The sequence below is a fragment of the Erythrolamprus reginae genome, chromosome 2 (assembly GCF_031021105.1).
Source record: "Erythrolamprus reginae isolate rEryReg1 chromosome 2, rEryReg1.hap1, whole genome shotgun sequence".
NCBI classification, from domain to species: domain Eukaryota; kingdom Metazoa; phylum Chordata; class Lepidosauria; order Squamata; family Dipsadidae; genus Erythrolamprus; species Erythrolamprus reginae.
The window spans coordinates 151,053,820-151,069,720 of NC_091951.1; the positions used below are offsets into that span (position 1 = coordinate 151,053,820).

Sequence of the window (15,901 nt, forward strand, 5' to 3'; positions counted from 1 at the left end):
AAAACCAGAAGGTGTAAGGGAGATGAGCAAGTGAGATTCAATATTTGTTTAATTCCATTACTATTAAAAATAGTTTGGTATGGGGACAATCACAAATACAAAAAAAAAAACAAGTGGAGAAACAAACCCTCTCAGTTTTCAGAAAAATGATCTGCTTCGTTTTGGATTTTCACAACAACTGAGAGAGAATTTAGCATTCTTATCAGGGGCGGGTTGCCCCTGGTACGCCTGGGATTACCATTCTAGTAGTGCAAACAGCAATGTGTATGCATCTGCACGTTCCTGCTGCACACACACCCGTGCACACACACACACACAGCCCCATGCGAGATTTTGCTACTGCGCATGCGTGGAAGCAAAGAAATAGGTGAACATCACTGAAATCTCATGCATGCGAGCGTCCTCGTGCGAGATTTCACCATAATGTTGCACCCGCTGCCAACTGCCCGCGCACCCACACCAGCCTCTGGGATCAACCCAGGAGGAAAAGTTAAGTGTGGCCCTTCACTGTTCTTATCATGCATTTTACCACTTCTGAGCCAGCACCTTACAAAGCTTTTCCCCAAATAAAAAAAATGAAGGTAGAAATCGGAGGGATTCTTATTTCTACCTATTAATATCTATTTCTAAGGAACAGAAAGAAATTAAGTTGGGCCATTGTCTGCTGTGACTCCAAGGTCAGATCATTCTCATCAATAGTTATCTACTTCTGTTGCCAAGCTCCCTCAATCTTTCCTCCTCAAACGACCAGGGGAAAAAAATTACAGGTATATTTCAGGTAATAAGACAAAAGAACCTCAAAAGAAAAGAGCATAATTGAGTAACCCAAAATGCAGACTGGCCCAGAGGTGGGTTCGGACCGGTTCACCCAAACTGGTAGCAACTCGTTGTTGACATCACAATAATGATTTTTTTAAAATTATTATTTTTTAATTGTTCGGCATGCACATGTGCACATGTGCATGGGCATGCAAAGTGAACCGGCAGTGAAGTAAGTTAGAATCCACCCCTGGACTGGCCTCTTAGATCTCTGCATCAAAACTGCTCTTCAAGTGTCCTCTCAATGAGGCAACACCAACTTTAATCAAAGAAAGAAAGAAAATACTCATCATCATTGATAGGTGGAGCACCACTCCACAATTTCCTTTTTTATGGACTAAACAGGAACTTACAGTGAATGTCTTAATCTTTGCATTATGTTGCAATCCTCCAGGTAAGATGATTGATATCCGGCGCAAACAGTGGCCCTTCTGACAAGGGGAAAGCAAGAATCAGTACAATATTGGCATTTTTTGTTCCTAATCGAAAGCCAATTCCTGAAAAAATTGAGCACTTGAGAAACAGAATTCAGCATTTGAGAACCGTTCATCCTCAATTTACATTGGTTCATTTAGCAACTATTCAAAGTTGCAACGGCACCGGAAAAAGGAACTTACAACAGTTCCTCACCTAACGATGGTCACAACTTCCCCACAGTCAGGTGACCAATATTCAGATGGTTGGCAACCAGCATGTTTACAATGCATGCAATACCCTGGATTCACCTGGTCACCATTTGCAACTTTCCCAGCCAGCTTTTGACAAGCAAAGTCAATGGGGGAGCTAGATTTGCTTAATGACCCGCAGTTTGCTTAGCAATGTAGTGATTAACTTAACAATCATGGCAAACAAAATATGTAAAATCTGGCGTTGTTCAATTATCAGCTACCTCGCTCAGCAACAGAAATTCTGGTCCCTATTGTTGTCATAAGTCGGAGACTACCCGTATTTTTATTCTTCAAATCAGTGGAACTTGAAGTTATGTTTTAGTTTAATATTTGATTAAAAAGATAATTTTGATGAAAGCAAATACATATATGAACTATTTGAGTTAGTCTTACTGGTTGCGTCCTTTGCATTAACAGGTAAAAATTGATTTCTGGGTCATTGTAATCACATATATGGCTATGATTGATACAGTATAGCAGGTATGGATCTTGTTTTCCTTCAAATATCACAACATCTATTGTTCCAGATATATTGTTCCACATAACACATGTTCTATCTTGGGTGTCCTTCCTTATAACTGCTTGTAATCATCTCAAAGAAAACATTGTCTGACCAGCATATTCTTCTAGCTTACTTCTTCAAAACTTCTTAATGATCATCAAGGCTGTACACAAAATTTACTATAAATATGTGTGCAAATGATGTGACCTCTCAAAACAGGTTTTGTCATCACATAAGTCCAAAAACAATTGCTGCCAACCTGCCTTCCATTGAGGACCTGTATACTGCACGAGTCAAAAAGAGGGCGGGGAAAATATTTACTGACCCCTCACATCCTGGACACAAATTGTTTAAAACTCCTACCCTCAAAACGTCGCTACAGAGTACTACACACCAAGACAACTAGACACAAGAACAGTTTTTTTCCGAACGCCATCACTCTACTAAACAAATAATTCCCTTAACACTGTCCGACTTTCTACTAAATCTGCACTTCTATTCTACTAGTTTTTCTCATCATTCCTTTCACCCATTTCCTCCCATGTTGACTGTCTGACTGTAACTTGTTGCTTATATCCTAAGATTTTTATTAATATTGCTTCTTCATTGCTTATTTGACCCCATGACAATCATTAAGTGTTGTACCACATGATTCTTGACAAATGTATATTTTATTTTATGTACGCTGAGAACATATGCACCAAGACAAATTCCTTGTGTGTCCAATCACACTTGGCCAATAAAAATTCTATTCTATTCTATTCTATTCTATTTGCTTCTAAAAGTTCTCCAGCTCAAAGTCTACTGTTTTCAAATAGTTACTCAAAAATATAGGAAAATTGTGCAGAAAAATAATGAGCCTTGGTGTAGTTGTCATCTTTAAGGTGATGCTGTCAGAGGATGAAGGTGTTCAAAATATTAAATTCTAAAACATTTGAATGTTTTAGACATATGACTTGGCATAATTCTGGACATCAGGCCTCCCCAAAGATGTAATAATAAGCAGCACAAATAAACCTTTGCTCAAAAACACCTGTTTTCTCACACATCAACTTGCCTTCAACCCTGACCTTCATAAAATCAGGTTCATGATTCAACCTCAAGATGCACATAAAAAATCTGTTCTATTTCCAGTATTTGCTTTGTTTTACCACCTTCCCCAGTTAGGATATTTTCTGCTTTACTGCCTTTGCTTCAGCACCCAAGGGGGTGACATTTCCACCTCGGCCCATATCTGCTCCTCATTTACCAAAAATGCTGTCATCTCCATCAAAAATGGCAAGTGTTGACGAGCTCCATACTCAGTCAGTTTCCTCAGGTTGCTCTGGCAATCCTCGGCTATTCCTAGGGATTAAAAAAACCCACACACAATGATGCAGGAAGTTTAGTGTGACTGACATTTAAAGAGGCTTCTGCTAAAATAGAATTAGGTGCTGGATAATTATTATCAAAACTAACAATGGAAATACAAAACAAAAACGATTGAGAGTTCTACAAGGCCTGGGAGAAATGGTTCAGATGGTTATCTAACTTTAAAAACAATAAAACAAAAACCAATCAAAATCTCTTAATATAAATCAAAATAAAGATATACACAATAGAAATTCGGACCAAAATCAATACAATCCCTGTCTGAGTTCAATCCACTTGATAATTATTAATAACTTAGTAATATCATAACTCACAAATACTTCTCACTAACAAAAATAACAAACATAATCAAACTAAGTCGTCACAATCCATATGCCTGCTAGTTTGCAGGTACTACCCCCCCTCTTTTTCTCTCTTTTCTTTCTTTCTCCTTCTTTCCTTTCCTTCTTCTTTTCTTTTCTATCCCACCTCCAACTATCTTTCCTTTCCATGTCACCCTTGGACTATTAAATACTACAGTTATAAGATTATCCAAATAAGAATATTGAATACAAAATAATTACATATAGACAAATATTTGGAATGTATGTACAACAATATATATAAGCTGCTGTATAAAAATACTGTTTACCCCATCCCCCTCCCACTTCTCTTTTTTGTATTCCCATCCCCCCTTTCCCTGTTTTTTTATTTAACCTAATAAAGTACAGTATTTTTTTTTAAAAAAAAGAATTAGGTGCTGGAACTCATGCATGAGTCCTCCACCTAAGTTCCTCACACAGGACTGAGGGTTGGCAGTTGGCTTGTGACTGTTAAAAGGATGTTAAGGAACACAGAGAAATGGAAAGGTTGATGGTGGATAGACTGAGCATGGAAAATCCCACCACACTTAAGAGTTAAATGTACAAAAAAACGATTTAAAAAATTAATGATATTAGAAATTATGATATTATTTAAAAATGGACGGTTTTTAAAATTCATGGAATATGCTATCAGTCTGTTAAATACCAGATGAGTGATGGCGAACCTTTTTCCCCTCAGGTGCTGAAAATGAGTTCGTACACACAAGTGCCCACACCCATAATTCAATGCCTGAGGAGGGTGAAAATTACCTCCTCTACCCCCCCTCCCTCCTGGAGGCCTTCTGGAAACAGCCTGTTTTCCAACTTCTGGTGGGCCCGGTAGGCCCATTTTTCACCCTCCCCAGGCTGCAGAGGTTTCCCTGGAGCCTGGGGGGCGGGCAAATGCCTTTCTAACACCCCCCCATCCTTAAGATGAAAATGTCCTCCCACAGCCTCCGTGCGAGCCAAAAATCAACTGGCCAGTGTGTATATGTGTGCTGGAGCTGAGCTAGAACAGAAGATATGGCTCCGTGTGTCACCTGTGTCACCCGTCCCATAGGTTCGCCATCACTGAATCAAGATAAGAATCACCCAGGGAAAGGTAAAGAAGGAGAAAGAGGAAGTAGAAAGGTGAAGGGAAAATAGAAAGAGTGGAGGGGAAGGGGGAGAGTAGGAGCAAGAAGGTAGAAGGAAGAGATGGAGATAGAGGGTAGGGAGCATAAAGAAATGAAGAAAAACAGACTAGTAAATAACAGCATAAAATAGAGGCAAAATAAGATACTGATGTATAACTGATTGGATTAAATGTATAATTGAATAACTCAGTATGTGGCTGATATATTTTAAGGTACAGTGTTCCCTCGATTTTCACAGGGGATGCGTTCCAAGACCACCCGCGAAAGTCGAATTTCCACGAAGTAGAGATGCGGAAGTAAATACACTATTTTTGGCTATGAATAGTATCACAAGCCTTCCTTTAACACTTTAAACCCCTAAATTACAATTTCCCATTCCCTTAGCAACCATTTAGATTATTACTCACCATGTTTATTTATTAAAGCTTATTAAAAAAAATATTTATTAAAGGCAGACAAAAGTTTGATGATGACATATGACGTCATCGGGCGGGAAAAACTGTGGTATAGAGACTTTTCGCGAAGTTCGAACCGGCGAAAATCGAGGGAACACTGTACTTGCATTGATGTATGTATAGAATTGTGGAGAATTTTTTAAAAAAAAATAGAAAGAAAATGCCACCACAGAATATTCACAACTAATGAATAGGGGGAGACAGGTCATGTACCTGAGAAGTGGTGGTCAATATCACAGCAGGTCTGCTTCAAAATCACAGTGATGTAAGGCCTCAGGGTACTGGATGGGAGGAAGTATCCAGTCAAAAGGCTGAGGAGCTGCCAGCCAAAGCGGCAACTCTCCCTGGAACAAAGAAAGAACTGTGACAGACTTTGAGCACATCTCAGAGATCACACATGAAAAGATTTCTTATTGACTAAAAGGAGAAAAGGAAAAAAAAGGTGAAACACTGAGGGGAAATAAATAAGGGGACGGTGGGAAATGAAGAAGCGCAGAAAAGGAATTCTGAAGTGGGAAATGTGAAAACAGCTGTGGTAACTCTCCAAATAGCCACATCACAATTTTAAAAATGCCAATGAACTCCCCCACCACATAACACCCTGCCCACAAAAGAAAGAAGAAGCAAGGATGTGATCATCAAAAGATTGCCCATCCCGGCACTAAATAAAAACATAAACCCAAGATCTGCTGAGAGTTTTCTATAAAGGACTGCTGTGGTATAAAAAGAAACCTATGAGATAACATAATTGTGTTCTTGAAGTTAAAACTAGGACAACTCATATTTAACTCATTTTTATCCTATCACTGTTTAGCCCATAGTCCTCTGTAGAACTTTGTAAGAATAAAAGAAAATGTGAACTAAAAATAAACAATGTAACAGAAAAAAATTATCTGTCAATTCCCAAAACAGAGTCCTTCAAACTGATGTGTCATATTTTCATATCTTTGTTTTTCCCCTTTCCTCTTTTTTATTATCTATCTATCTATCTATCTATCTATCTATCTATCTATCTATCTATCTATCCATCCCTCCCTCCCTCCCTCCCTCCATCCATCCATCCATTCCTCCCTCCCTCCATCCATCATCTATCTATCTATCTATCTATCTATCTATCTATCTATCTATCTATCTATCTCTATCCCTCCATCCCTCCCTCCATCCCTCCCTCCTCTATCCATCCATCCATCCATCCATCTATTTATCTATCTATCTATCTATCTATCTATCTATCTATCTATCTATCTATCTATCTATCTATCTATCTATCTATCTATCTATCTATCTACATCTATTTATTGCCTTTATATCCCATTGGAATTCAACAACTCTCCACAGCTTACATCATTTACAGTGTAGACAACATATTAAAATACCATGTTACGATTAAAAAATGTACTAATAAAATTAACATCACCCATGGGGCCGGACATGAGTTCGCAACAGCAACAAATAAAAACCTAAACCAAGCCCAAACCACAAAAATAAATACATGGAATAGAAAATGGTCTGGTGCATAAACTCAGTTAATAGCTGTTCATTGTTCATTTCCCACCCAGAGCCAACAATGAGGACTAGTCTGAAATCTCTTTGGAGTCTCCTGAGAGCACTAGTACCACCATGGAGAAGGAGCACATTCTGGTTTTTGTTCCCTTGGCCACTTGGGCAGTCTGACTGGGACAATGAGGAGTTTCAATGGTTCTCAACCTTTCTAATACCGCGATCCCTTAATACAGTTCCACATGTTGTGGTGACCCCCAACCATACGTCTGGCACCAATTCTCCCAACAGAGCTTTAAGCTGATTGGCAGGAAGGTCAGAGGGACCTTCTGATTGGTCGGATTGTAAAAATATGCTCCAAGGAGCCAGAATAGAAGCTTTAGTTCCTAACACCATGGGAAATTTGTCTTTTCCCATGGTCTTAGGCGACCCCTGTGAAACGGTCATTTGACCCCCAAAGGGGTCCCAACCCCCAGGTTGAGGACCACTGGATTAAATGAACCAGTACTTTGGGCTGATAGCAATAGGAGGAGACCAGGCACCACACGTTAAAGGGTTTTTAGAAGTTAAAACCAATACTTTAAATATTTGTCAGGAATCAATCAGCAACCCATGCAAGGTGTGAAGAATCAGTGTTGCATTCTTTGGTGCTTACAGATTAGGATTCTCCGTGATCTGCTTGATAACCTGGCAGTAAACCTCATCATGTAGTGTCTTCTTATTTTTGCACAACTGTAAAAACACAGAGGGGGAAAAAAAAGAATTTAGTTTTCTCTTCTCTTGCAGGCCACATGGGAGGCACTAAGATTACCCCTGATCTGAGAAACCCTGGAATATAAATCTTTCTGCAATGGTCCCTAATTGTACTTTTTGATCCTGTACTCCATAGCTGGAGTGTTATCTGGCACTTTCACTGGACTCTGAGGTCAGATTGAGGTCAGTACCTAGTAATAATCTGCATTGGGATTGATAGGAGTATATGAAAAAGCCTTTGGTTCTGATGGAGGACCCAGAAACTGGGACTTCTTATTCCACTTTTTAGCCATTACAGCTCTAGCAAGCAGAAATTGGAGGCCAAAGAGGCAGGTTTTGTGTGCCACAGAAAAGGAATCAGAGATCAATTTATTGCTGAACTCAGAACAGAAGCTCCGATCTTCTCAAAGCTTTAACAAAATGGTCCCAAGGCAACAGAATTAGCTTATCATAGTTTGGAATAAATCAAACTACATATTAACCAGTGTTACTGACGATTCAGATTGGTTTGCCCATACCGGTGGAGAAAATTTTCACCCACTCACTGAACTGACAGCAATAGCTGGCTGTCCATGCCTCCGAATTGATTATCTGGTCAGGTGGCTGGCAAACCCCCCCCCCCAACATCATTTTCATTATGTGACTAAGGCAAAATGCACACTTCCGTTGCGATGCAAACCGGTAGGGAAGGGAGGTGGAACCCACCCCTAATATCAACCCATTAGTGCAAAGTACATATAAGCCCATTAGTGATAAGAACTCATATTTTGAAATGACTCTGAGAACTTGCGGTGTTTTACTTCTTTCCTTTTTTGCTTCTGTTTCCTCTTTCCATTCTCTACTTCATCTTGATTGTCAGCTGCAGTGTCTTGTTCACTCTTTGATCTATGACTGTTATTTTGCAAATTCTTAAACTAGACATAATTTAATTTAAGATAAAGTAAGAGTACTGTACATAGAGTTAGCAAAGTGGAATTGAAAGGGAAAATGAGCATCTCCAAATCAGTTTCCTTTCAAGGCCATCAAGGCGTCTTCAGTAGAAATCTGGTGAGCTTCCAGGTCTCATTAGGTCACTGTTATCTACACAAATCCAACACAAGAGCCACAAACCTGAAGGATCTCATAGATATATTGCATCTTATCTTGTTTCTTGAGGACTGGCTGGTCTCCCATGAACCTCATCAGAGCTTCAAAATAAGAAATCAGTATTAATCTTAGCTGGAAAAGTAAAATATAAGGTTATGGAACTGATTCCTAAGAAGAGATTCAGGGGCCTCTGTTTTGATCAGTATTATTACCATCAAACACAAACAGTACAATGTATCTAAATTTATCTTCCACTTAGGAAAGAGAAACTGCCAGTGAATTTCTGCAAATTTTCTAAAGAGGATGATTCAGAATAAGAATTAGCAATAAAACCTTTGTGAACATCTGTTCATCCCCAATTTTATACAATACAATACAATAAAACTATAGACACAAATGCATGTGTTTTCACTGTTCTTGTACAAGATCTTTGAAAATTTTCTGAAAATGTCAGAGGGGAAATACATAAGCACCATCTCATTAGAACTTGTTGTGTTGCCTGGGGTATAAAATATTCCCGGTTCTTGCTAAAGAATATGCAAATATTTTTAAGGTGGGAGGGTAGCAAACATTGCATTTAAAAATGATTTCTCATTCCAATAGCGATTAAAATGTCTATGCATAACCAAAAACCTATTTACGGGTTGAGTGTCTAATACAGTAGTGGGTTTTAAAACCCGTTGCTACCAATTCATATGCACATGCATTTCTGTGCATGCGCAGAATTGTCCCAGGTAGGTGGGAGGAACCTCCTGTCACCACCATTACTAGTTTGCAGAACCAGGAACAACTCACCACAGGCCTAATATAAGTATTTGATTGCATCCCCTTCTCACATTTCATTTTAAGATGATGACTAACTACTAATTCTTTCTCTCCTGTACCCATCATTCTTCTTTTATTTACCACATTGTCAACTGGAAAAGTTTTGAAAATTTCAAAAGCAACAAATATCGAATTGTCCTAGAAAAATATAGTCCTGATAGTTCAGGGAACTAGTAAAAGTAGAAATATTCTCAGTAGCTTTCCTGAATCCATAGCTAAATAAATAAAAGTTTAAACAGTACTGTGGCAATAGCACTAGCCATAGCAGTAGCATTTATATATATATATATATACCACTTCAAAGGGCTCTATAGCTTTCTCTAAGTGATTAACAGAATCAGCATATTTTCCTCAACAATCTGGGTCCACATTTTACCCACTTCGGAAGGATGGAAAACTGAGTCAATCTAGAGCCGGTGAGAATCGAATTGCCGGCAGGTGAGAGTCAGCAGAATTAGCAACCTAACCACGACTACCTATCACTTTTCATTGATTCATTAATGGACCATTACGTACTCAAAAAACCTTTTGTAGCCAGGTCATTCAACTCATCATCAGAATGAAACAGGAGAGCTTCCTGGATTGGTACCTACAAAGGCAGAAGGCAGAGATTCAACAGAGGCAGTGGGTTCTAAAAAAATGTGCAGAAAATGATGGGCGTGTCCTCTTTTCCCTATTAGACTTAGTACATGACTAAGCAACACTTTTTGGGGGTCAATTTGCACAGGAAAAATTCATTGGCAAGCCACATTTTACAGCTAATGCTGGATGGGATCAGAGCCAAAAATGGTTAAAGGCCCCCAGCTCGCTTTTCTTTTTGTCTCATCTATTTTCTTCCTCTGTAATGTTAATATATTAACAGAGTTGGAAGGGTCCTTGCGGGTCATCTAGTCCAACCCCTGCCCAAATGGGAGAGCCTACACCTGCCTCTACCTAGGCTAGAATTCACAATCTCCTGATTGCAAGGCAAGAGCTTCACATCTAGGCCACAGATGTTGGGTGAATCTATCTTACCTTCCCTTTATTTCGCCTTTCTTCCTTACAGAACAGGCTCATGTAGTGAAAGGATCACACTACAAAATTGGAATGGTTCCTTGGAAAAGATCTGCACATTTTAAATTATTCAAATAACCTTTTAGTCTTTGGGCCGATATTGAAGTGAAATTTCATATGTAATTTGTAAATAAAAATTTATTTAAAAAAGAAAGAAAGAACTGCACCTTTAGCTAAGGGCAGTATGTGGTTTTAGGGTAATTATGCCTAATTGAAAGAGGGAGAAAAATGGCCCTTAATTCAATTCAATCAATTTATTAGATTTGTATGCCGCCCCTCTCCAAAGACTCGGGGCGGCTCACAACAATAATAAAAACAATATAACAGTAAACAAATCTAATATTAGATATATAAGAAAAATATATAAAACCCCAACAATTAAAACCATACAACACATACATACCAAACATAAAATATAAAAGCCTGGGGGAGGTGTCTCAGTTCCCCTGTGCTTGGCAATATAGGTGGGTCTTGAGTAATTTGCGAAAGACAAGGAGGGTGGGGGCTGTTTTAATCTCTGGGGGGAGTTGATTCCAGAGGGCCGGGGCCACCACAGAGCCCTTCCCCTGGGGCCCGCCAAACGACATTGTTTAGTTGACGGGACCCGGAGAAGGCCAACTCTGTGGGACCTTATTGGTTGCTGGGATTCGTGCGGTAGAAGGCGGTTCCAGAAGTACTCTGGCCCATTGCCATGTAGGGCTTTAAAGGTCATAACCAACACTTTGAATTGGGACCGGAAACTGATCGGCAGCCAGTGCAGGCCATGTGGCATGTTGGAACATTCTACACAAAGTAGGTCTCTGTGAGTAGGATCGGAACAAAGACTAAATTCAACTGAACCTAGCTTTCGTTTTAATTCTGATTTCATGTAATTACAAAATCTAGTTAATATGAATAATTCCCACATCTTTAATAATGTTCCTTCTGTCCCGTGCCAAAATGAAGTTCAGTAGTAATTGTTGGAGGGGTAGCAGGAACCATGCTATAGTTCCAGGGGTTGCTTTCAGTATTTATTTACAGTATTTATTTTGTCAAGCTTAACAGATATAAGTATAAACATGATTATGAATACAGGAAATGGATATGAATAAATGGGGACAGTAGGACAGGGACGCTAGGCATGTGGGTGCACTTATACACACCCTTTACAGACCTCTTAGGAATGGGGCGAGATCAACAGTGGACAGTCTAAGGGGATTTGGAAATGAAATAAAACTTCTATCAATTAGAAAAAAGACAATGTCTACATTTAGTGCTGGTTGCAAATCCCTTTATGAACTTTGCACAAACCAGTAAAAATGATTTATTGCTTGATTATTACACAAGATAGGTTATATAAAGAATACTTATGTAACTTTAGAGAAAGAGGCAAAATTATCATTGGACTTGTAACTGTCGTAATGAAGATTTGTGGTTATTTCTCTGTGTCTTTTTTCTTTCTCTTCTAGTTTGACTTTTTTCGCTTCTTACATTTTTAACCTTCTCTTTGATTTCATTTTCTTTCTTACTCTCTTACGTTATATTAATTTGTGTTAGTTCTTAATCTCTCTTTTAAGGACTTTTAATACAAGTCTTTTTTTTAAAAGACCTCTTTCCATACGCCAAATGACAAAGAGAAGGAGGCACCCAGGCTCAAGGACTCTTCCCGATTTACCTTTGTGTGCTGAACTAAGGGAGCGAGATTCATCTGTTCAGTTCCCACGTCATTCCACGCTAGCCTGGCAGAAACAGAAAACGGGGATTTGGTTACCTACAAAATGAAACCCGTGAAGCAAGAAGAGATGCTTCAATCTCTAGCAAGCGGTCAGTCCCAGCTGCAACCTTTTCTCAGTGGGAAAGCATACAATGATTTGCAGAAGGTCTCAGGTTCTATTCATTCCTTACTTTTCCAGATTATTTATTTATTTTGTCCAATACATAATGTAGGTCTCATAGGATATAATCGTAGTAAAAATATATCAATGGAAGAAAAGACATGGGGATAATGTGGAAGAGATAATAGAGTTCATATACATATACATGTAGCTAGTAGAAATATAAGAGAAGTATTAGGACAGGGGACGGAAGGCACGCTGGTGCGCTTATGCACGCCCCTTACTGACCACTTAGGAATCGGGAGAGGTCAACCGTGGATAGTCTAAGGGTAGAATTTAGTTACGGTACTTGTGTTTTACAAAAAAACAGGTAGCAAATGTGAACAGATTTTGACAGGAACTCTTGGTATATATTTATTTATTATTTATTTATTTATTATTTGGATTTATACACAGCTTTCTGCTATGGGCTATGAGTTCTCATCTATTTGCAAGGCAATAACGTACATCTATGCTAAAGGATTGAAGCAATTCCCAATACTGTACTCAAGATCCAAACATCTTTAAATTAAAACCTTGAACATTTGGTTTAAAACGGTCAATAGAAATGTTCTGCTTCATACGTCTTTCCCCCACCTGAAAGAATAAATAGGACATGTAAAAAATAAGAAGGTTTTTTTGGGAAGGCAATGGAAGTCCATCTATGCCATGGACGTAGTGACCATAGGTACAATATTTGCTACCTTCTCTATTTTTATTTTAATGATGCAGCTTCAATGTTTTTTTATTATATTGCATATTGTTTTAATAAGCTTTGGACTTCATTCAGCTTTTTTTGCAAACGAAGCTCAGTGTTAAATTAAGAAATGATGAGCAAGCTCAGTGCTTACATCACTATCATTAACAGTAGGCTAGAATCAAACTCATATGAAATGTTAATAATGTTATTAAGGGTTTATAATCCCTTGGTAAGGCCACACTTGGAATACTGCATCTAGTTTTGCAATGTAAAAAAGATGTTGAGACTCTAGAAAGAGTGCAGAGAAGAGCAACAAAGAGGATTAAGGGATTGGAGGCTAAAATATATAAAGAACAGTTGCTGGAACTGGATATGATTAAAAGAAGGACTAGAGGTGACATGATAGCAGTGTTCCAATATCTCAGGCGCTGTCACAAAGAAGAGGGAGTCAAGCAAAGCACCTGAAGGCAGGACAAGAAGCAATGGATGGAAACTAATCAAGGAGAGAACCAACCTAGAACTAAGAAGAAATTTCCTGATAGTTAGAACAATTAATCAGTGGAACAACTTGCCTCCAGAAGTTGTGAATGCTTCAACACTATAAATTTTTAACCATTTTCTGAAATGGTATAGAGTTTCCTGCCTGAGCTTGGATTGGACTAGAAGATTTGAAGGTCACTTCCAACTCTGTTTTTCTGTTATTTCATGATTTTCTTTTGGATACTGAACATAGGAAAGCCCACATCTACATTCTTCAGGAATGTGACAAAAACAATCATGTGCTTTGCATCTTGAACTCCATGCATCTTTCACTTATTCTCAATCCTAGAAATAGTTGATAGCTTATTCTCAATCCTTCTTTGCTAAGTAATATTTACTTGACAAGTCTCTCAGGTGCAACTTCTTTTATGACACATGACCGTTCCGTTTATCCAAGTCCCCTAATTCTGCCTTTGTGAAATGAAAAAGCTGTAGTCTAAAATTATTAATGTTGTCAGATGCTCAAAAAGTCTGATTCCATGAACTTCTATGAACATTTGGAACTCTGAAACATCTTGTTCTCTAACAGCACACGCTTACTGACCAATGTAAAGAGCCCCTTAGATTAATTATTACTACTGTATATCAAATTAAATTCAAACTCATAACTACTACAATAGCTCTTATCTAACTGTGACAATTCTACCAGCATTAGCTAACCCTGAACAAGTTAAGTGAACTAGGAGATGCACCAATTTAAAATCCTCCAGTACAGTGATGGTGAACCTTTTTCAGCTCGGGTACCAAAAGGGTGCACGCAGGGAGATAGCATGCACAAGCATGCCCACACCCATAATGCATTGTCCTGCGCATGCACACAACCCCCCCTGCTCTGTTTTCAGCATGGAGAGAGCAAAAATGGCCAAACAGAAGACTGAAAATCAGGTGGCCAGCACACACATGCGTGCTGGAGCTGACATAGGGCAATGCTTCACGAGCCCTCAGATATGGCTCCATGTTCCACCTGTGGCATGCGTGCCATAGGTTCACCATCTCTGCTCTAGCTTTCCCCAGGAAACATGGTTTCTTTTATCTGAAAAACCAATCTTGGTTTGTCCCATTTTGGGAAATGCTATTCACCTGTTAATGAGGAAATGTGGAATATGGTCATTTTATGTGCGGTATCAAGCTTTCTGGAGAGAAATACAAAATGAAGTGAGCAATAAGTGCTCTTTCAGAGGCAATCACATCGGTTTTTTTACTTTATAAACCTGCAACAAAGTCGAAAGCTATGGTATGGATGCAGCTATTAATAGAGGAGACTTCAAAGTATCCTGTAGAGCAGGTACGTTGGAAGCGAAGAAGAATGCACAAAATATTTTGAATCAAGCCATGTGAAATTCAAAATGCTCCATTTCAATTAAGAAACATCCTGCTTCAAATTCAAAAATAGCATCTTTGATTGGAACATGGGTGTTTTGAGGTTTGAAAAAGCTTAAAACAACCTCTTTGATATATCACAATGAGGTTTCAAAAACTCAGGATCACTTCTGAGGGGCATCATATCTAGTAAATCCTGCCTGACTTAATCATGAAAAGTATTCAAAATCTCTGCATGGGTCAAAGATGAAGGCATCCCTTTAGATATGTTTTCCTCAATAGTCTGAGACTTGGTCTTATCAGCACACGGTCTTCCTCAGATTGTGATTCTGTTTCCTCGGATTGAGATAGGCAATCTGTTTCTTAGCTCCATGAACCTCAGTGCACTATTAATTTAAAAAGTTCACATACATTTTTCAACATTTAATTCTTTATTGACACATATTTTAAATATATAAAAAGCAGATGGTGTATAAGACCATTATACAAAGGTGATTATAATCAATCAAACATTAAAGTAAACATTGCAGACTAAATAAATACACTAAAAATTGATTACAATACATCAAGAATGATTTCACTCAACAAAAATGGTGGGGAAAGTATTAAATTGAGACAGTGATTGGGATTTGGTTGAAATTTAACAGGATAAAATGTAATAACTTACAGAGAATATTGCTGTGGGTGCATGTATATAAATTAAATGTAAAAATATTTATTTGGAGATAATTAAATAGCAGTAGCATTTAGATTTATATGCTGCTTCACAGTGCTTTCGAAACTATTTAAAGAGAGTAAGCACATTGCCCCCAACAACCTGTGTCCTCATTTTACCCACCTCAGAAGGATGGAAGGCTGAGTCAACCTTGAACCTATTGAGATTGGATTTGCCAAACTGCTGGCAGCCAGTGATCAGCAGAAGTAGTTTGCAGTACTGCACCCTAAACACTGCGCCACCAAGGCTCATAATGTAATTATG

The 15,901-nt window shown here is 38.5% G+C and overlaps 1 protein-coding gene across 1 annotated transcript in view; it reads right to left on the reverse strand.

The window, feature by feature from the left end:
- MYO15B (myosin XVB) overlaps positions 1 to 15,901 on the reverse strand; it is a 79,184-nt gene that overhangs the window by 12,578 nt on the left and 50,705 nt on the right. The window contains exons 29-35 of the mRNA XM_070736763.1: positions 12,164 to 12,227; positions 9,973 to 10,045; positions 8,656 to 8,732; positions 7,448 to 7,524; positions 5,506 to 5,636; positions 3,239 to 3,333; positions 1,173 to 1,250 (exon numbers count right to left, since the gene is read on the reverse strand). Coding sequence (XP_070592864.1) covers positions 1,173 to 1,250; positions 3,239 to 3,333; positions 5,506 to 5,636; positions 7,448 to 7,524; positions 8,656 to 8,732; positions 9,973 to 10,045; positions 12,164 to 12,227 — 595 coding nt within the window. The remainder of the gene's footprint in view (positions 1 to 1,172; positions 1,251 to 3,238; positions 3,334 to 5,505; positions 5,637 to 7,447; positions 7,525 to 8,655; positions 8,733 to 9,972; positions 10,046 to 12,163; positions 12,228 to 15,901) is intronic.